The sequence below is a fragment of the Chrysochloris asiatica genome, unplaced genomic scaffold (assembly GCF_000296735.1).
Source record: "Chrysochloris asiatica unplaced genomic scaffold, ChrAsi1.0 scaffold00329, whole genome shotgun sequence".
NCBI lineage: Eukaryota > Metazoa > Chordata > Mammalia > Afrosoricida > Chrysochloridae > Chrysochloris > Chrysochloris asiatica.
The window spans coordinates 1639319-1662248 of record NW_006408847.1 but is presented as its reverse complement, the minus strand read 5'-3'; the positions used below and the strand labels follow the sequence as shown (position 1 = coordinate 1662248).

At 40.0% G+C, this 22930-nt stretch overlaps 1 protein-coding gene across 1 annotated transcript in view; it reads right to left on the bottom strand.

The window, feature by feature from the left end:
- The window catches only part of FHDC1 (FH2 domain containing 1), a 35532-nt gene that overhangs the window by 5631 nt on the left and 6971 nt on the right, over positions 1 to 22930 (bottom strand). The window contains exons 2-9 of the mRNA XM_006875502.1: positions 19296 to 19357; positions 18375 to 18477; positions 11390 to 11475; positions 11196 to 11296; positions 8460 to 8530; positions 8238 to 8345; positions 5291 to 5361; positions 2601 to 2718 (exon numbers count right to left, since the gene is read on the bottom strand). Of these exons, the coding sequence (XP_006875564.1) occupies positions 2601 to 2718; positions 5291 to 5361; positions 8238 to 8345; positions 8460 to 8530; positions 11196 to 11296; positions 11390 to 11475; positions 18375 to 18477; positions 19296 to 19357 (720 nt within the window). The remainder of the gene's footprint in view (positions 1 to 2600; positions 2719 to 5290; positions 5362 to 8237; positions 8346 to 8459; positions 8531 to 11195; positions 11297 to 11389; positions 11476 to 18374; positions 18478 to 19295; positions 19358 to 22930) is intronic.

Here is a 22930-nt window from a genome sequence, read left to right as displayed (position 1 = left end):
TTACAGGCTGCCTGCTTTCAGAAGTAGACTTGCTTCTCTAAAGTGCTTGGAGAGCAATAGCCCTAAGGAGAAATCTCGGTTAAGACTCACTACCTCCCACTCACTCCAACGCACCTTCCCCTTAAAAGCCCTTTTCTGACACCAAACACATTCAAGAGGTGGTAGGAAACCAAAACTATTTAGGAAACCAAATACCAGAGAAAGTAATCATCTGAGTCAGTAGCCCAAGGCAGTGCGTGCATTCATGCTGTATTTTTCTTATGGAGAGAAGGGTATGAATGAAAGGATAAACCTTTGCCTGTCACTCTATTACAAAGGGAAGGATGGATTCCAGCCAAGTACAACTCAACTTCAGAAAAATAGGACTCTTCACAAGAATGTACATGGAAGCTTAGCTCAGCCTCATGTCTCATCTCAGGATAGGATACCAGTAGGCAAAAAAGTTACAGGCACTGAAATCTTTCTAAGGACTTAGGAAAATGAAACATTCTGAATATGGATATGAATGACAACCAGAATCAAAATTATCTGCTGAGAGTTTCTGAACCATTTTACCTGATGTCTACCTGACCAAAGCTACACTGGCAATACATGAATGCCTATACATTAGCAGTTTAGGCACAAATTCAACTTTATATCTATCTCTATCTGATTCAAGCCATGGTATTTTCAATATGTGTGTGAAAGTTGGACAATGAGTAAGGAAGACTGTAGAAGGATTAGTGCATTTGAATTATGGAACCGGAGAAGAATATTGAAAGTACCATGGACTGTTAGAAGAACAAACAAATCTGTGTTGGAAAAACTACAGCCAGAATGCTCCTTAGAAGCCAGGATGACTAGACTTCCTCTCTCATACTTCAGACATATTATCAGGAGGAACCAGCCCCTGGAGAAGGACACCAAGCTTGGTAAAGTGGAGGGTCAGCGATAAAAAAGGAAGACCACCAAAGGGATGGATTGGCACACTGGCAGCAGCAGTGGGCTCAAACATAACAATTGTGAAGATGGTACAGGATGGGGCACTGTTTTGTTCGCTAACAATTGAAACTGACTCGATGACACCTAACAGCAACAACTAACTTAGCTGGTAAGGACCAAAGTTCCAAACTAATTTATGAAGTAATTCTTTAAATCCAAAGGATTACAATTCTGAAATGGACCTGCAAAAAAAAATGCACTTCTATCATTTTCTTGATCAAAAACCTTCAGTGGTCCCCAACTGCTTATAGGGTAAAGTCCAAAGTTTATAGACCAGTACTGGGGCCCTTCATAGCCTAACTCTAACCAAACTTCAGAAATTTTATCACACCTGTTTAAAAAAAAATGTTGCCTTAGAGGAGCATTCTAGAGGTGAGGTTACATAAAGCAGAGTTGCTTTATCATACATCTTTCTGCATTAATAGTTCGTGTAAGACATTAGCACTGAATATAGATGCTCGTGGAAAATGAACATCCAGATGAGTTCTTGATGTATTCTTAGTCTCAAGTGTCTGAATGTGTGTTTTGCTCCTGAATGGGCTTACTGTTAGGGACTTGTGGTGGTGGCACTAGCATTGTTATTGCACTTTGAGAAAAATCAGTACCCTTTAGATGGAAAATTTAAGAGTTCAGATATATTCGAAATAAAATATGGAGCATATGCTTAAAAATAAACTCAGAGCAGAGCCAAAGCAAAGTCCAATGTTTGCTGGTGGGCACTAACAGTCAGAATACGGTGAAGTAGCTGCATTATGAGCAAAGGTGTAAGTTGGCACAACTGTTGGAGCACACTGTTCCTTCCTAGCATCAAGGGCAGCTTGTCACACATACTCCACCTCGCAAACCTCCAAGCACTTAAGGGAGTACACAGTTTTACTGAAGACAAAAAGCGTGAAACGGTGCCACATTTTTTTTTTTTTAATTTTAATAAGGAAGATAAAAGAAGTATGTCAGACTATGTAATTAGTGAGTCACAATGAGCTGTCACAAACATGTCCACTCTGCTGTTTTTGTGTTGATGTTATTCGGAGTGGCTCCGGACACTCCCTGTAGGGCTAATGTATTTTGGGTGTTGATAGGCACAGCTATCCTGTGTTCTGCTATGCTCATTATAAAACAAGCCAAAATGTAGCTTGTGCCTTCAATGAAAAACAAGCTGAGGTGCAACGGCTCAGGTTCTAAGGTATCTTTAAGGTTCCTGTGAAACTTTATTCTGTTCTACAAAAGTCTGATTGCGAGACAGGAACTCCTAAACTATGATTTAAAGCCAAAATTTGAGTTGCCAGGTATAGACCAAGCGTAAACACTTTACCCTGATATCAGTTCACTACTATGAATGTGCAAATTGAACAATGATAAACAGAGGCCCGATTCTTAAACACATTTTTTTTTTTAAGTTTTAGATGATACTCAGTATTCTCTCTGCTTATACACATACACACATGCACAAAACAAAACCCCAAAAATGGGCATTAAATTACAAAGTTCTTTTTACTGACCGAGGACAAATATGAATGGGAACCTGCTTTTTCCACAAACACGTCCATGCAAATTTAAGCAGTCCTGGTGGTATTGCTAGAAGATGAAATTAGAGGGACTGCCTCGGTTCACCTACAAACCTTAAGGAAATCTTCCATCTGCTGACAAAGCTCTCCATCCCGCTGGATGTTTTCCTGGAGAGATTTTGTCCTGACAAACAGTGAGTGCAATTCTGCCTCTGTGTTATCCAGAGAAAATCTAAAAGAAGAAAGGGGAGAGAGAGCAGTTGGCACAAGGAAGCCATGTGTCATGTGGGTACATCAAACAAGACCAGTCGTTGATCAACCTTAGAACCAGAAGGGGAAAGCTACTATGATTACATTTCTCTATCCCTGTACTTAGATCATGTGAGTCTTTCATGATCTTTTCCTAAGAGGTGATTCCTTCATAAAGACATACCCTGGTTCAAAGAAGGCAGGCTGTAACTTTACTCTTGCTGGTGAGATAATTTTTATAAACCAGGTCTTAACAGCATTAAAAACTGAAGGTCAGCAGGACCCTGGGGAGGCTTATACTGTTCTCTGGCCAAGGAAAGCTCTAACTCAAAAGGAGCAGAACATATGTTGACTATCCTGATGCAAAGGTTAACGTGGAAATGCTGGGGTTACAGACTTCCCTTCATTTGCCACAAACAGCCAGAGCCAGAACTCTGTGTTTGGCAGAGAACTAACACACTGATAACAATTCTGCAAAGAAACAGCCGGATGGATTGCTTTTGTTACATAAGCTAAAGCAAGATTTGTATGTAGAACACAAACAATGTTTTTGTCACCTGGTAAAGAGAATGGTGGAACCTAGAATCCAGGTGAAATATAATTAGCAAATTCGTGCATTAGGATGCATCATTGTCAAGTTCCATTTTTCTTTGAACCAAAAAGTTTCTCATCTTTATTGGTGCCCACTGGTGATCTGTAGGTACTTCGCTTTACATTTCAGATAAGCAAACCTTACTAATGGAGTTTTTCTAAGAGAATATGTAGCTAAACGTCTCCATCTAATTCTAACCAGAAACACCAGTTAAAAAAAATACATACATATTATTTCTCTTCATATGTCTCGTAATAACATTTCTATACTTTACTAGTGAGAGTAATGATATTCCTACATACATTTATTATTTTTTTTAAAGTAATTTGAAAGCAAAATAGTTCATATCTTATAATATTCCCTTTCTTCCTGGAGAAGACTCTGGTCATCTGTAAACATGAATTCTTTACACCTTTGAAATAATAATCCCACTTTGGGAAAGACATGTGGTCTGTGGTCATATGTGTATGTTGTTGTTCAGTGCCACAGAGTCGGTTCTGGTTCAGAACGACCCTGTATAGACTTTCCGAGGAGCAGCTGGTGAGTTTGAACCGCCAACCTTGCAGCAAGCAGTCCAGTGTTTATCCTACAGCATCATACCAGGACCCCCACACTGCTAACGATTCAGCTCCTAACTAACTGAAAGGTTAGCAGTTTGAATCCACTCCGAGGCACACTGGAAGAACGTTCTGGCAATCTACTCCCCCCCAAATCAGCCACTGAACACTCTATGGAGCACAGTTGTACTCTGGCACACATGAGGTTGTCATGAATAAAAACTGATTTGATGGCAACTGATTTTGGTTTTTGGCCAATGATGGGGGGAAAGAAGATTAAAAAGCTATGGTGCATAGTGGCATATGGTTAATTTCTGTCATGACTGTACATACACACTCAAATAATAAATATATGAACTGAATCAATACATGAAGTGAGGTGCTGAGTGCCGAAGCTTACTCACAACAGCCACCTCTGTATTCAGTAATACCACATCGGTAGCTTAAAATCAGCCATGGTAGCAGTAGTCATACACGGGGATTAACATATGCTATAAATCAGGGCACTTTTATTTTCCCCTAAAAGAGGGTTGATGAGAACATTTACCACTGGATATATGGTACTATAAATTTGAAAAAACCGAACTCAAAATAGCAAATACCCAAAGACTGCAACTACATTAAAGCACCCATCTTTATTAGGATTACAAACAAACTAAAGTGATCTAACGAGAGCTCTATATGTTTGGTATATGAGAGCATGGTGGCTCTGCAAGATAAACACTGGGGATTTCAATCACAAGGGCAGTGTTTGCAGGCCCCCAGCAACTCCAAACAGATGAGGCTTTTGCTCCCCCAAAGATTTACAGCTGCAGAAACCCTACAGGGTCGCTATGAGTCAGAACCAACTTGACGGCACTGGATAACAACAAATGTTTGGTAGATACTTTCTCTGTAGAGTTGAGTGAGTAATTTAAAAACCTTTCATAGTTCTTGGTATGGATCCAGTTCCTTCTATTGCAATAGAAATCAAATGTACCATGTTAAGATTCTACAAGGAAACAGTGATTTCTGGCCCTGGAAGTCTGACTGATATATAACAACTCCCAAGGTAATATAGGCTGTGTTGTTAGAGCTCTATCTTTTGGGTGTGGAGGGATTTGAAATTCTTAATCCATATTTTTTTTAACACTGATGATATTTATTAAAACAGATTACAATAGTTTTTTTTAGACTAAAAATAAAGAGTAAATTTCAAAACCCTCAAATTCCAAAGGTGCACACTTACCACAGTAACCAAATGAAAAGGGCTGATGCTTCAATAAAATAAAACTTTCTAAAGTTCCAACTTGCATCAAAAAGTTGTGAATATTCTTGAGTTTACATAAGGCAGTTTAAAAAAAAAAACAAGAAAATTCCTGAGTTTTCTTAACATTTCTCAATGTTTCCCAATGTTTCTTGCTTACCTAGCAGCCTCCTGAACGTGGTACAATTGTTCTGAAAAGTTTAGGAGAGTGGCATCTTTCTTTTGGGCTTCCTAGAACAAAAACAGAATTTTGTCACTATATGGGAGGAAGTTGGTTCCCTAGGGCTTAAAGGAGCCTTCAAATCACTGTTTTCTTTTTTTATGCCTGATGTATTCAAAGCAATTCACTGAGAAATGAACTCTGATATTCTTAGTAAGATTTACCAGAAGTCCCTTACTCTTAAGATACATTTGACTTCCCACAGCAAGTAACCCTGACATGAAATGCAATATGTGCATTAAAACTCAATGGAAGGTGGTAGTGGCTTAGCAGGGCACATTGTTTTCTAAGAGAATCCAATCTAGCCTGCTTAAATACCACCCATACCTATGAGTATGCCTTTAAATGATCGAGATACTTTCAGCTGCTAAACCAGTTCTTGAACTGAGTTTAATCAGAAGGTGCACTTGCCACAAAGGTGTTTGGATTCTTCGCCTGTTCACAGGGTAAGAGGAAGGCCCGTGGGAAGGAAACAATTACTGACTAAGGAAACTTCCCTAGATGGACAGGGACCAAGCGACACTGAGCAACTAGACACACAGATCGAAAAGAACTCCGTCAGAAAAGCATCTGCAATCCACTCTGGATAAGGAACACACTTTTCATGTTAATGTTGTACAAAGTAACTTGTCAGTTAAGCACTGAGCTAAAGGTGTCATCTGCCTTCTGAAGATTATTCTGAAATAATAATAGCATCTATTATCCATAGAGAGCTTATTATAGTGCAATCACTGCGCTTAACACTTTATGGAGTTATCTCCTTCAGCCCTCTTAATTACCTCATTTTTAGGTAGGTACTAACTCTCCCCTGAAATCCTTCCCTCTGTCGTGTAAATGGTTAACTGAAAGGTTGGCAATTCAGAAGAAAGACCAGACAATCCACTTGTGAAAAATCAGCCATTAAAAAATTCAAGAATGCACAGTTCTCTTCTGACACACATGGGGTCACCATGAGTTGGGACAGCAACTATACCTATGTAGAAATACGTGTCTTTAAAGTTTAAATGATTTGTCTGAGGAAGCACAGTTAATAAAAGACAAGTCCGAACCTACTTCCAGTCTGTCCCATTCTAAAGCTCACACGTAAAACACACATACAACTCTGCTTCCTTCCCCGATTAAAGCTATGTCTACGTGGTTGGTGTCAAAATAGCATGTTGAGTCAAGGATGAAGAAAAAAAAAAGAAGGCCAGTAAGTTAATTCAGACTACATAGCAAAGATATGGAATCCTAGTGTGGCACTGTAGGGTAGGCACTAGACTGCTAACCCCAAGGTCAGTGGCTCAAATCCACCAGCCGCTCCTTGGAACTTCTGCACAGGGTAGCTATGAGTCAGAGCCGATTTTACAGCACTAATAACAACAACAACACAGATATAAATGTCCTGGGCTGACTTTTTCCCTTTGTAATTAGCTAATTCCGTATCACATGTTGTTAAGTGCCGTCGAATCAGTTACAATTTATAACGACCCTGTATAGGGTTTCTAGAAGTGGCTGGTTGGTTTGAACCGCCAACCTTTCAGTTAGTGGTTCAGTGCTTAATTGACAAATTCACACACCATTGTTGTTGTTGTTAATGTCATTGAGTCGGTTTTGACTCGTAGCGACCCTGTATAGGGTTTTGAGGAGTGGCTGGTGGGTTTGAACTGCTGACTGTTTGGTTAGCAGTCCAGTGCTTATCCTATAGCGTCATAACAGGACGCCATAGACCTCATCAAAAGAAGGAAGTGGTTTTCTTCCTGCTCCAATTCCCTTACTCTTCACATATAAATGGTTACAAGTCTAATTAGTCTTACCACAAATATCTTAATAACCAGTCTTCTCCTCTCTTTGGCCATTAGACCCCTCACACTAACCAAACAGTTTGAGCCAACTCCTACTGAGAAATCGCCCTGTTTCTAGTTCTTTCTACACTGCCTTCTTTCCTAAACACAAAACCAAATGTGGTCATGCCATTATGCTGTGCACAGACTTCTGTTGACTCCCAACTGCTAGAACAAGAAATCCAAATTTCCCAGCTTAGTATAGGCCCATAAATCTCTGCCCTATTCCCTACCTCCTCTACTTCTCTCTACTGTAACCCAATCATGACAAACAGAGACAAGAAGTCATCAAGGATTTCCTTTTACTTGGATCCACAATCAATGCTCATGGAAACAGTAATCAAGAAATCAAGCAACATATTGCATTGGGTAAATCTGTTGCAAAAGATCTCTTTAAAGTGTTCAAAAGCAAAGATGGCATTTAAGGACTAGGGTAGACTCAACCCAAGACATTGTATTTTCAGTCGTCTTGTATATATGTGAAAGCTGGACAAGGATTAAGGAAGACCGGAGAAGAACTGTTGAGTTTCAGTTAGGGAGGGTGATGCTGAAGAAAACAGAATGCATCATTGACTGCCAGAAGATGGAACAAATCTGTCTTGGAACAAGTAAGGCCAGACTGCTCCTTAGAATGGAAAGGAGTGAGACTTAGCTCACGTACCATGGCCATGTTATCAGGAGGGACCAGTGCGTGGAGAAGGCCATCATGCTGGGTTAAACAGATGGTCAATGAAAAAGAAGACCCTCAATGAGATGGATTGACACAGTGGCAGCAACAATGGGTTTCAGAAGCCCAGCAACAACTGTGAGGATGGCGCAAGAGTGGGCAGTGTTTTGTTCTGTTGTAGACAGGGTCGCTAAGAATAGGGCACCTAACAACTATAACAATAACCCAAGGCACCACTCAGCTCAGGAATGTGCAAATAATGCTTCTGCAAATAGGTCCTTCTGGGGCCCTTTCCTAACTCTGCTTGATGCCACTTTATGCCCGGCGGTGAAAACCTTCACCATCTCCAAGGGGGACTCAAACACATTCTCTCTCTGTATTAATCACTTCCACATACCTGAGCAACAAAGTGCAGAAGATTCATTCCAGGTTTATTTGCTTTGGTGTCTGCCAGTTTGAGCAAAGAAGACAGTTTAAATCCTACAGCGTTGCCAGCATACCCTCCCTAAAGGAGGCAAATCAAGAGAAAGAAAAAAAAAAAAAAATGCTTATATACTTTTAAAGAGACAAATATCAAGGTTGAAAACATAAGTTGTTTTATTTTTTGAATATTACTTACAGCATTCATGATATTCCCAGCCTGGAGCACCAAGTGTAATACAGAATGTAACCCATCACACGACATCAACTCTGTCAGGAAAAATACATCATAGCAGCTTAGAGAAGGATTCAGCTCAAAAGACACGAAAGACAACTACCACATCCAAGCTTAAGAGTATCTGAAGCAAACAATGACCTTAATCTATATACAAAGGCTGAAAAAAACAACAACGCCTCACATTAGGACAAGGATGTCCAATAGCTAATACATCATTGCTACTGGACATCCTTGTCCTAAAGTTTAATAAGGAATCAAATGTGTATGCAGTTACAAATCACAAAAAAGGATGGAAATGTTCAAATCATAAAAAATTCAAAAGCAGTGGTGGTGGTTATGTGCTGTGGAGTCAGCTCTGACTCATAGTGACCCTACACAGGGTTTCCGAGGCTATAAATCTTTACAGGAGCAGAAAGCCTCATCTTTCTCCAGTATCTAATGGCTGGTAGTTTCAAACTGCTGACCTTGAGGTTAGCAGCCCAACTCATAACTACGCTACCAGAGCTCCTTAAATGCAGCAGAGGGTGTTGTAGAAATAACTTCCTTCTCAGAAGTCTTTAAAAAAAAAATTTCCCCTGTAAAACCATTAATCTCTGACACTATATTTATGGGGTATAAGAACCAATAGAGAACAACAATTTGGTTAGCCAATGAGCTATAAGTTGGTAAAATAAATAAATAAACAGGCTAGGAGGACATGTAAATAACTTGCAAAGCACCAATCCTTGGGGCCCAGAGAACCGTCTTTCAATTTTATTTAAAGCTATACATTCTATTTAAGGCTTTAAAATTGTTTTTCACTGTACTATGTTGACAAACTAGTTTTAAACACCAATTTTTTTTTGACACCTACATAAAGAAATAATATTATTAAAATGTTTTATGTATTTGATGAGTTAAGAAGAAAAATTATTTAAATTATAGTACATCTAGGTATTAACTTGTCACCTATAATGTTTTTAAGTTATATTCTCCTTTAAGCCTGGTCTTACTTTCAAAAAAAAATTTTTACTTGGATCATTGCCTACATTGTGTTATCTAAGAAGGCCAGTTTTTGAAGGGTAACCAGATAAGAAACGTTTCTACCGTGCCCACAAATTTGCATTGCTCAATATGAAAACATACGCTTTCATCTCTATTTGAACAGGACACACAGTCCTTCCAATGGTGCTGCATAAAATTGTGTATAGGAAACAATTTGAATCAGCCTGTACATTGATAGAAGAAACAGTCTTACTTCTTATTCTCCTCTCTAAACTGAAGAAAATATGATAGGCGAAAGAGAAAACCTTCACCTCAACACATGACAGAGCAAATAAATACACAGGAAAACTAAATAGGAAGAAGCAATTCTACAACAATGGCTAAAAATCCAGAAAGTGACTGAGGGGAAATCAGGCTGGCACTGATGAGTGCTGGAGAGTGTGAGGGTCAGCTAGGGTCAGGGAATTCATCTCGGACATGAGAAGGAAGCAAACGCAAATGTGCTGGGCCTGCCCTCTCAGTGCTACGAAAGGCAGGAACCAATGCTCTTGAACCTATGTAAGAAGGCACTAGAACAGCTCTGAGAGGAGTCTGTACAAATCAAGGCAGAAAAGAATTGAGCAATTTGTTCAAAGAGATGAAAATTACCCAGTAAGTCTCCCAAACTTAAATAGCCCACCAGATGCTAGGGTTAAGGGAAGTGAGTGGGAGATAAAACCAGAGAGGATAAACATCAGAGACCCTGGCAAATGAGGTGCTGGTGAGGAGTCACGGGGAAGAACAGGGCCCCAGTCACTAAGAGAGGCCAGAGCATGGGAGGAGAGATGGAGGTGGCCCAGGAATGTAGGCTTTGTGTTTACATTTGTTGTTGTCATTGACTGCCATGGTGTCAGTCCTGGATTCATGGCGACCCCAGCCACAGCAGAACGAAATGCTGCGTGGTGCTGAGCAGCCTCATGATCAGTTGCGGTAAGGACTGATATAGGGTTTTCGTTGGCTGCTTTTCAAGAAGTAGATTCCCAGACTTTTTTTCCAGTTCGTGTTAAGTCTGGAAGCTCTGCTGAAACTTGCTCAGCATCCATGACAGCAACATGTATACCTCCAGTAACAGATGGTTGTGGCTATGTAGATGGTGGTGGTGGTTATGTGCCATGTACTCGGTTCCAACTCATAGCGACCCTGTACAGGATTTCCGAGACTATAAATCTTTACGAGAGCAGATAGCCTCATCTTTCTCCCGCGGAAAAGCAGGTAGTTTCCAACTGCTGACCCTAAGGTTCACGACCTGATTTGTAATCACTACGCTACCAGAGCCGGAATCCAACCCGAGTCTCCTGAATGGTAGATAAGAATTCTACCACTGAACCAATGTCCCCAACCTGTGTGTGTACTCCCCCCAACAAACCACACACATACACACAGCACTCAAACAGAAGGGAGAGACTCAAGAAAGAGTCATGATCAGCACGTCTATTGGAAGCCCGAGATACAAGAAATCTTTATATGAAAGGATAATATGTAAATTAAATCAGTAGAAATAAAAGTAGACCTTAAATGCCACCCCTGGCAACATCTCACATGCCTTTTCAGCGTAGATAAAAAATGAGTCTTTCCATTTCTAATTTTAATTGGAAAGTCTTTTTCACAAATGACTACCATATAATTAATTAATAAAAGCAAAACGTGTGTTAGTAAGATCATGTGGTTAACTACCTTTTGTAGCAGTTCTTAAGATTACTATATCTGTATACAAAGAAGAACAAGAAGGTACAAATTCCTTTTTTAGCACCATGGCTTCAATTCGAAGTGAGTAGCTGGAAAAGAAATCAATAAAGCTGTAAATTTAATGTCAGTAATTTAAAACATCACATTCTGCATACAACAATGATCAATGACTGTATTCTTACTTTGGCACCTGTATTAAGTAGTGTATAAAGGAGTCGGCCAGCGACAGCTTGGACACATCTCCACTAAATGTTTTTAATTTCTTTACCTAAAAGACAAATGAAAGGGAGGCAGAGGAAAAAAAATCATTTAGGATTAAAATTGAACATTATTCAAAATTTCATTTTTTCATTCTTCTAAGACAACAGGACTTTAGTGCTAAACTAAGAAAAGACAGTTAAAAAAAAATAATAATCATATCTACCACTTTAACAAACAAATTTAAGAGAAGAGCTAGGATCATTTATGTGGGTATAGATCTACTTATACCCGTTGCTGATGGGTACAGAGTAGAACTACCCCACAGGGTTTCCAAGGCAGTAATCTTTATGGAAACAGATTGCCCCATGTTTCTAACACAGCAGTTGGTGGGTTTGAACTGCTGACCTTTCTTGATTAGCAGCCAAGTTCTTAGCCACGGTGCCACCAGGGCTCCCACTGCCATTGAGACCATTCTGACTTTGCGACCCTGTATAGTGTTTTCGATGGCACTTAATGAGGAAATAATGAATATAGTGTTTCAGACACTGTAAATCTTTACAGGAGCAGACAGTCTCATCTTTCTCCTGCAGAGCTGCTGCTAGATTTGAACCACCAACCTTGTGGTTAGCAGACCAGTGCTTATCCTACAGCACACCACAGGGTTCCTTCACCAAGGCTCAGTCTCCTATATATCAGAGAGAAGTCCTGGTGTGGCACTGTGGGTTAATGTGCTACACTGCAAGGTCCATTTGAACTACAAGGTCAGCGGTTCAAGCTCCTCAGTTGCTCCTCAGAAACCCTATACAGAGCCATTATCGGTCAGAACCTGCTCGACGGCATTTAACAGCAACAGGACTTAACAACAACAGAACCACTAGAATTCTCAGGGATGTTAGTAAAGGGAGGGGGTGATAAAGATCGTCTCTAAAGATGAAAATTTTCTGTATGTCATAATCTGGAAAGGGAGACCACTGTTTGGGAGAAAGAAGAGTTTGGATACTTATAATATGATTCTTAAAGCCATAAGTGAAAAAAAAAAAAAAAATCCTGTTACTTTGAACATTTTGGTCATAAAATACTTAAGACTAGGTAAGACCTAAAACAGATGTCTCTATCAAATTCCACTTTACATACAAGGGGGCTTTAGAAAGATCATGGATGGATGGAATGAAAAGATAATGGAATTTTCCCAAGACTTTCTGAAGCCCCTTCATACAACAGCTTCATAGGAAGGGACTACTATTTTTTGAGGCAAGTACACTCTGGCTGTCCAGCAGGAAGATAAAAAGAAAAAGAAAAAAAAAACCAAAAACAAAAAAAAACAGAAAAAAATCAACGTCAAGATTTCCTTTTTGAAAAGAGCAAGAAATAAAACAGTATTACTTAGGATTCCATTTCTGCACACATCTTTAGGGTCTATGGTCCCCCAACAGGCCCATACACACACCATATACATAGGAAGAAGACTACGGGATAGGGCCACAGGTGACTCTTACTTTCTTCTACTACTCATTTTTAAGGAGCTCTGGTAGCGTAGTGGTTATAAATCGGGCTGCAAACCTTCAGGTCAGCAGTTCGAAACTACCAGCTGGAAGTTCCATGGGCAAAAGATGAGGCTTTCTGCTCCCGTAAAGATTTACAGCCTCAGAAACCCTGTACAGGGTCGCTATGGGTCAGAATCGAATCGACAGCACTTAATAACAACAACTCATTTTTAACTTCTAAAATATCTATAATAAAACATCCATTTTGTTTTTATATTGTAAGTAATTCAACTACAAGCTATTAAACCCATACAAATATTACCTCAACTGTAACAAAGAAGAAGAAAAAAAAAAAAAAAAAGAGTCTGACCTAAATCTACAGCCAAATAGCTAACAGGTAGGTGAGGGGGCAAAGAGGTCCTCACAGTCCTCAGAAAAACTCCTCACAAAACATCGTACAGAAAACTGGATCAAGAACACTTAAAGTCTACTGTACTACAAATATTCCAACAAATATTTTTCCTGGTAAGTAGTGCCTTTTTTGTTGTTAAGTGCTGTTGAGTTGTTTCCGACTCATAGAGACCCTGTATAGGGTTTCTGAGAAGCGGCTAGTGAGTCTGAACCACCAACCTTGCGATTGAGTCAAACCAACTTGGTGGTCCAGTGCTTATCTTATGGTGCCACATCAGGACTCCAGTAGTTCCTTAATACCAGTAAATTATAAAGCCTGTTGTTACAGCTAGCTATAGTCAACAAGCACTTTTAAATTATTCTTTACAAGGTTTACTCTCTTTCCTTCCAAAAAAACCCATAATTTTGAAGTTTCTTGAAAAATAAAGGATACTTCAAAAATATAAAGGAGGGATGAAGTGTTTGAAAAGATCCTCAAGCTACTATGTGAATTATCTGAATATAAAAAACATGTAATAATTCACATTCTAATATTAAGTCTGGTCTTTAAGACTTTAAGATTACTTTTTTTTTTTAACGGGCAGAAAATGACCATATATGGAATTGCATTACTTCCCCTACACCTTTAGATACTGAGAGTGAACCTATCATACTTAGTTTTACCAAATTTATGGGCATATGGAGCTTCTTATTTAGGTAAGCCCAAGTCAGCATCTAGTTTCTGAACTAAGAAAACCATAGTCCTTCTGGAATACAGTTTAACAATTCACTATATATGGGAAGGGGCACAGTTAGGTTGTTCTTTGTATAAGACCATATACACAGTATGTGCAACACTTCTAAAAATCATAGCACAGTTCTCAGTCTAAATAACAAGAACGGGGCATGGGAAGGAAATTTGGTAAATATTTCTATGAAACATTAGACTAAACTTTAAGTGAGCAATGATTAATATCCTTCACAAATGTAAAGGGCGAAAAGTGTTTATAGATTTCAAGAGAATGTTGATAGAAGGATATTAATGAATTTAAATGTCATGAATACAGTTCTTAAATCTTATTTCAAAATAAGATTTGTGTTCATTAAAAGGGATTATTGTGTTTATGCAGAAGTAAGAAAAAAGAAGTGAACAAACCCTGTAATTATGATTCATCTCTTCATCGTTATCAGAAAGCATTTATCAAACATTGTTAGGCATAATTTTGTTGGCTGAGCCAAGTGACCCTTCTTACGACACTGGCCGTGCCAGGTTTCTGTCTTCACAGTAAACAGTATGTATGCTCCGCAAGACTCACACATTCTAAAGGGCAGGCCTCCTTCATTCACCCAAATTCCACTCACACGGCCTTGAAATAGCAGGATTTCCCATAGGCATACCCACCCAACAGGAGACCCTGAGCTTTTGTCTTATCATTCCTCTTTGGGTAACAGAGTAAACAAAGATGGTAAGGAACAAAACAAAACAACACAGTTGTCACTTAGTCAGTTCTGACTCCCATGAATACAAGAGTAAAACTGTGCTCCACACGGTTTTCAGTGGTGGAGTTTTCAGAAGTAGATCAATGACTTCTGAAGAGCCTTTTGGTTAGCAGCTGAGCATGTTAACCATTTGCATCACCCAGGGACTCTGAAGGAAGAGGGATGGTAATAAAAATGTCCAGAGAAGGCAATACAATCTGCTGCTAGAGAGAAAAGAACATTTCTTCCAGTTTACAGCACTGGACTGTGAACCACAAGGTCAGCCATTCAAATCCACCAGCGGCTCCTCAGAAATCTTACACAGGGTCTCTATGAGTAGGAACCTAATTGACGGCATTTGAAAACAACAGCCCTGTGTGCATGACAGGAAGACGGGGAAAAAAAGCTCATCAGGATGGCTGGGGTGAAGGTAAGGGGCTCCCTTTGACCTTCTAGCTGGCTCCTACCCTGGCTCCTACTCAAGCTTCCTCACACCCGGACCCCCTCTTTGTTGTTTTCAGAGAACACTACCAGAGCTTTCGTTTCAGGGTCCCTCTTCCTCTTCAAGTTTCAACCTTGCATTTGAGGCAAGATGAACAAACATACTAGTTAAAACCACTGCAGTGGAGGAGGGCAGAGACATTCAGGTAACCAAGCTCACCTTAAGTTGGCATGTCAGCGGCGAACTCAAGAGAGAAAAAGAGTAGTTTTCAGTTCCTATTTTCTGAGTGTTGATAAGATTGTAGTATTATTTGAATGGCACTTATTCACCCCAGTACTCTGTGATAGCAGAGGTGATGAAAAGACTGGGAGGCAGCCTTCGCCCTTCCTTCCTGAGAAGGAGGTCGTGGAGCGGAGCAGAAAGATCTGCTCTTTGTTGTTGTTGTTGTTGTTAGGTGCCATCGAGTCAGTACCGACCCATAGTGACCTTATGCACAGCAGAACGAAACACTGCCCGATCCTGGGCCAACCTCACTACTGATGCCACGCTTGAGCCTATTGATGCTGCCACTTTGCCAATCCATCTCGCTGGGGATCTTCCTCTTTTTCTCTGACCCTCCACCTTACCAAACATGATGTCATTCACCAGTGACTGGTCCCTCCTGACAATGTGTCCGAAGTATGAGAGACCAAGTTTGGCCATCTTGGCCTCCAAGGAGCACTCTGGCTTCACTTCTTTCAACACAGATCTGCTCTGGGACCAGATAATTCAGGGTTCAAGCCCAGCCGTCTCTCCTCTATCACCTGTCAGTCATGGGACACTAAGCAAGTCATCTCCAAGCTGCGTGAATCTCAGTTTCTCATTTGCAAAGTGGGGAGTGTCTTAAGTCATTGTGAGGATTAAATGAAAAAATATGTGATAGTAGCTACGGTTTATTGACTGTGTGTGTGTGCCAAGCACTGGGCTAAGCACTTTAAATACATTGTCTCGTTTAATAGAACTTTGTCCTGTAGAGCCCCTGGGACGTGGGGCCACGCAATAAATGGTTAGTCCCTTCGTGAGCTAAAAATGAGCACAGAACGTTACACCACAGGCTTAACATGTGGTTACACATACAATTACCCATTTATTAGCATATTTCAGCCACATTCCTGAACCTCTCTTACTTGTTGGCCCTGCCTCTTCCTTGGCCTCCTTCCCAACCTCCATTCTCCACCCAGGGACCCAGACTCCTTGGGTCTGGGTGGTGCCCGAGGCCACACAGCCTGACAGCAGACCCAGTTTGTCCTTGCAGCAGGCATTCCTCATTAGGTGGCTTTCCTGTGACACTAGGGTCCCTGGACAGAGTTAGGGAGGGGCCCAGCTGCCCTGGGGACTGTCAGGGTGTTCCTGAAGGAAGCTCCCAGATGTGTTTGGAGGGTGTGGTGCGCTGAAGCCCGGAGTCAGTAAATGTAAACAAGGAGCCAGTGAGGCAGCTTGTCAGATATTCATGCTGAGGATGACCCTGCCGCAGCAGGGTGATGGGACAAGCAGCTGAGGCCAGGGTAGCAGCCGAGAAGGTATCTCTGGATCCCACGCCAACGTTTCATCTCAGCGGGATACGTCTCCAGGGTTAGCTAATTTTCTGGGGGAGAGACTACCTTGGAACTCGGGGCATCGCCTGGGTGGGTTTTAATCATCTTGACTTTAACGTTCTTCCCTTTGAATTCTATCCTACACACAACACAGAGCACGGTTCTTTAAAGTGGCAGAGGTTTGACAGCTAATTCACATTTTGGAAAGGTCTCTTAAAAGGTCTCTTAGTCTCCCACAGTCTTTGCATTCCCTCATCATCTTTGAATTCTAAGTTAGAAATGAAGATAAGAAAAAAAAAAAACCAAACTGTATTTCTCTGTCCCTCTCTACAGCATGACTCTGGCAGCCTTCTTCCTTCCATAACTTTTAGTTAGCTTCCAGAGCACTTGCAAGAACATTATCAAGTCTGATCCACACCTCGCAAGGATGAGGTCAGTTAGGAGTAGGCATGCTGAGCAGTTCTATGAAAGAGTTGTTGAAAAAAGCCGAAGCAGAAAGAAGATTCCAAGAATGCTAAGTCTTTTTCAATTCAACTCACATGAAACTCTACAGACCCTAATAAAAGATTTTGGAACTTCTATGCTTTACATAAAAGGAAGATTAAGGAAAGCTCAGTATGTAAGATCCAGGATAAACTATAATCTAATGTATCTTTCCCTGAAGACTTTAAGATCCTTTCCTGACATTAATAAACGCCATTAATTAATCTTAGCCTAGGTAAATTACACTTAATTTGCAAAGAGAAAACTTAAGGTAGAAAGAGCTTCAAGTTATTAAATATACTTAAAAAATATATTTAACCACGAAGACCCTGAACTTGACCTTTTAAGTTTAACACTAACTAATAAAAAAGAAAAGGTAAAAAGATATTTCTCTTATTGAAAATCAGGTTCCGTAGATCACCTCTGGGCAGAGAAGGATGAGGGTGGGAAGAGCAGCAGTATATGAGGAAAGGAGTCTACTATTTACATGAATTTTTTCCAAGGGTGACTTGTTCCAAAATTGCTATTCTGTTTTTTCCTATCAAGCTTCTAATTATTCAACAATTCAGAAAAATATCAGTAAGTTTCTAGAGTTTAGTCAATTGTGCCAACAATATTTATTAACAGTTTACCCACCTCTTCAAATTTTTAGAGCAACCAAAATTGGTTGCTGTTTTTCCTTTAAAAAATCATATGTATATATATGACATCTGTTTTACCCAAGGCAAAGAAGATCAACCATTATTAGAGGTTGGGAAAGGAAACTAAAATTTTTAAGTACCCATGTACCAAGTACCATGCTAGATGTTTAACTAGAATGTAATCATCTTGACAATCCAATGAGCTAAGCATCATTATCCTTACTTTACAGGTGAAGAAATGAAAGTTCACAAGAGCTGGCTCACATTTCTTAGCTAAGGGTACAGGTCGCATTTGAACCCAGAGATTCTGACTCTGTAACTCCTTCCAGTGAATCACTTTTTTTCTTTTTACATGAGAAAATTCAGGGCTTTGAATAGGCACATGCCTTTCCAGTGTGAGTTTTGACACTCCTTAAAAGGTTAAACTTTTACCATCACCCCTAACATCTAAACTCATGTGCCAAATTCCTTACCTCTTCCGACTCTGGCAAAAGCTTAAGACACTCTCGTAATGTCTCTGATCCGTAGTGCTCACTCTTTCCTTGATGGATATCTTCTACAATGGACTGAGGAGACCTGGAAAACATCATTAATCAGAACCCATTTCATATTTGCTGGAGTGCCAACCAAGATACAAGCCAGTGGAAATGAAAACAAAACACCTCCGCTCTCCTTTCCAGCCCACCTTCTTCCCAGCCTGCTGGAATCCTGAAGACTCAGAGACCCCTTCATATAGAAAACCATCTTTGGGCATCCCAGTGAAAAGCAACAACCACCAGAATTCTTTTTTGAGAGGAGAAAAAAAATCCTCTTTGGTCTCACTGGGACTCCTGTAGAGACTACTCCTTCCCACCTAAAATACTTGAATTTATTTATAAGCTGTTTGGTTTGCCAGTTCCAACCTAGACTCAAAGGGCAACGCTAATGATTAAGAAATTTCCTGACATGGATGTTGTTGTTGTTTGTTGTTTTTGTGCTGCGGAGTCGGTTCCGACTCATAGCGACCCTACACAGGGTTTCCGAGGCTGTAAATCTTTACGGGAGCAGACCGCCTCATCTTTCTCCTGCGGAACCGCTGGTAGTTTCGAACTGCTGACCTTGCGGCTCGCATCCCGATTCGTAACCACTACACTACCAGAGCTCCTTATCCTGACATGGATACCCCTGGCCAATTCTCATTGTACCTGAAACTACTAAATTATGTTTTCATGAAGGAAAACAGCAGAATGTGACAAGATTCCTGAAAAGCCATCAAGTCATGCATCTGGGAAGGATATGAATGTATGAGGAATGATTTTCACTCATATTGGAATTTGAGTTTCAGCTCCGTTACAGCCACATAATACTGACGACATGGCTATAACCCAAGTTTTAGAAGTATGCAATATTCTTACTTCTTAAATTGCTTAAGAAATATCCCAATGTTCATGCTCCGTTTTGCATCCAAGATAGTAACCTGGAACAACAACAAAAAAAAAATTAGAAGATTATTAAAGTACAAACAAAAAGAGTTGGAAGAAAGAATACAATTAAAATTTGTTAAGGTACAAAACTAATTCATAAAAAGTATTTGCAATACATAAATCTGGTGATAATATATACATCTATTATCATGTTGGAGTCCTGGTGTGGCGCTATGGGTTAATGCGCCAGACTGCAAAGTTGGTTTGAACAGCAAGGTCAGCAGTTCAAGCTCATCGGCTGCTTCTCGGAAACCCTATACAGGGTCTCTATGGGTTAGAACTGACTCAACAGCACTTAACAACAACATTAGTATGTTGGAATCCTGGTGTGGCGCTGTGGGTTAATGTGTTGGACTCCAAGGTTGGTTTGAACCACAAGGTTGGCGGTTCAAGCTCACCGTTGGCTCCTTGGAAACCCTATACAGGGTTACTTTGAGTCGGAATCAACTTGACACCACAACAGCAATTATCACGTTATAAATATTAAAGTAATTTAAAATATGTTACCTCAACTTTGTTCAATGATACTATATTTAATTGCAATAATTATGTTTTAACATATACAATTTAAAAAAATATATAACAGATATTTAATTTTTAAACATTTTTATTGCAATTTGAGTGAAAGTCTACAGAGCACGCTGGCTTTCCATTCAACTTCATACAGATGTTAATTCATGACATTGATTGCAATGCCTATAATGTTAATAGTACTCTTCCTAGCTCCTCCCTGTGTTTGTTTCCATTCCTCCTTTTTTCCTATCCCTTCCTGCCTTCTGAGCTTTTGTCCCTGGAAAAAAAACTGCTGTTTTGATCTCCTATGGTTGGTTGTTCTAAGGAGTGTGTACCTCCCTGATGTTATTGTTCACCTTGTAAGCCTGTCTATTGTTGAAATGAAAGCTGAACCACAGGGGTGAGTTTAGATCCAGGCTTGAAGGACTTCTAAGAACCATAGCCTAGGAAGTTCCACCAGAGTAAATCTGGTCTTTTAAAATATTTTGTATTTGTTCCACTTTTCCAGATGTGAAACACTCTATCCAGAACCTCCTAATGTGATCCCTTTCAGAGTGATCAGCAATGGTAGCCGGGCACTATCTACATCTTTCTGGTCTCAGGGTTGCCAAGGTTGCAGTTCCTGCAATCTAGTAGTCCTTTGGACTACTTGTTTCCTTGTGTCTTTAATTTTCTTAACTCTTCTCTGATCCGGTCAGGAAGAGACCAATATTTGCACCTCAAGTTTTTTGGTTGTTTTTTTTTTAAATAATTTTTAGCAATTTCCTCTTAGAATATAGCCCCTACTCAAGAGCTGCAATTTGGAAGTAGATGTCTTAGCCTATCAAGAATCATATAAGATTTGAACTGGAAGTTAAAAAAAACAAACAAACTATAAAGACATTGCTGAGTTCCAATCCCAATTTAGAGAGGAAAAAATGACATCTGCTATCAGTTTTGGAGTCCTGGTGTGGCACTGTGGGCTAATGTGCTGAACTGCAATGATGGTTTGAACCACAAGGTCAGCAGTTCTAGCTCACCAGCCGCTCTTCAGAAACCATGTACAGGGCTGCTATGGGATGGAACCAACTCGATGGCACTTAACAACAACAGCAACTATCAATTTCAGAAATGTCATAAAAAATTTTTCTAAACATAATCTCTCATTTTATTGAAAACGTAAATATATGTCCAACAGAAGAAATTATTCTATATTTCTCTTTTCAAAATTGAAAAAGGAGTCTAAGGTGCATATTTTTTGCACTTTAAACACCTCTGAAATTAGGATGTGTCTTACAATGTGTGGCATCTTGCTGCTGTTGTTAAGTGCTGTCAAGTCGGTTCCAACCCATAACAACCCTGTATAGGGTTTCTGAGGAGCAGCTGGTGAGTGCCGACCTTGCGGTTCAAACCGACATTTCAGTCCAGCGCATTAACCCTCAGTGCCACACCAGGACTCCTGAAGCCGGATTCCCCTTTGTTCACAACGAATAACATACATAGTCCATTTAAGAATGTATGGCATCTTAGTGATGGTGATGTATTGTTGAGTCGGTTCAAACTGCTGACCATGAGCTTAGCAGCCTGATTCGTAACCGCTACTCTACCAGAGCTCCTTGTATGGCATCTTTGGTTTGCTGGTTGGTTTTGTGCCAAGGAATCAGTTCTGACTCATAGCAACCCTGTAAAGGATTTCTGAGGCTATAAATCTGTGGTGAATAGAAAGCCTCATCTTTCTCCTGCAGAACAGCTGGTAGTTTCAAACTGCTGACCTTGAGGTTAGCAGCTCAACTCGTAGCCACTATGTTACGCTACCACAGGAAATACAATAGCTATTCTAGGGGACCATCAAAATCCAGATTTTGATTGCAGTGGGCTTTTACTGCTCAACATTAACAATCTAGAAGGGTTTCTATCAGTCTAGGAATTATACTGTTTTGTGTGGGGTTTTTTTAAGTAAAGAAGACTTTATTTCTCTGGATGTAAACATCCAGGATCTATGAAGGAAAAAATAACATTAATACTGCTGTAATGTTTTCCATTTGCTCTTTGGTAAAGGGAGACTAGCTAAAATAGGAATGTTGTTATAATGCCCTTCCTTTCCAAATGTATGTTATTCATTGTGAACAAAGGGGAATCAGGTTTCAGGCTAAATCCCTGGTCTCTGGGCCTGCTTCTAAGTTTATAAGAATGTTTAGAAGCAGCAAGACTGTTAACACTGCTAATGTCACTTCCTGGCTATATGTTAAATTTTTACAAGAGTATGGTTGCCGTCTTTTGAAGACTAATCTTAAACAACCACATTATTTACTAAACCAGGGGTTCATTTCATGTTAACACAATCACCTGCCAGCCATAAAATAAACTCCCAAGCTAAAAGGGCAGACACTTTATTGGAATCCTATCCAGGGATTTCAGTTCAAGTTCAGCGTGAAAGGAGGGGGAAGAAGGAGGAAAAGAAAGGGTAGGCATAAAACCTGTCAAACTTAACACCTTGTAACAAGGAAAGCTCAAACTAGAAAGAGGAATCTAAGTTTATGAGGACAGGAAACTATGTGTTTATTTGCAAATTAGAGGGCCACAAACAAGGTAATGTATATTGATCTATCTATCTATATATAAAAAAACTCGCTCTGCATTTCTTCTATCTAAAATGGGGAGATAACTAGTTTGATATTTCTCTCATTAAATTGCCTCCTGCTGCTATATTTAATCCTTGACTACAACACCCTCCCACATGCCCACACGCTCCAAGTTCTTGCCCTCATCTTCTCCACCCCTCCACCTTCTGAGACTCATGGGACAATCTGGCCTATGTCCACAAATGTTGCTGGAAATGTAATGAAGAAAATCATGCTTAATACCCCTCTTTGACAGAAGAGAAGACTGAACCTCAGAGATGGCATTTTTCAAATTTCCCAAAGAGGTACTGAAGTTGAAATGCGAGCCTGGGTCTCTCTGATTTCTCCTGACTCTAGTCCCTGTGAGTTTGGGGATGACTGGGTTTCCATTGGTAAAGCAAATGTTCCTCCACCAAAGGTATTCATACAGGGATTTTTTTCCTAGGGATGGCG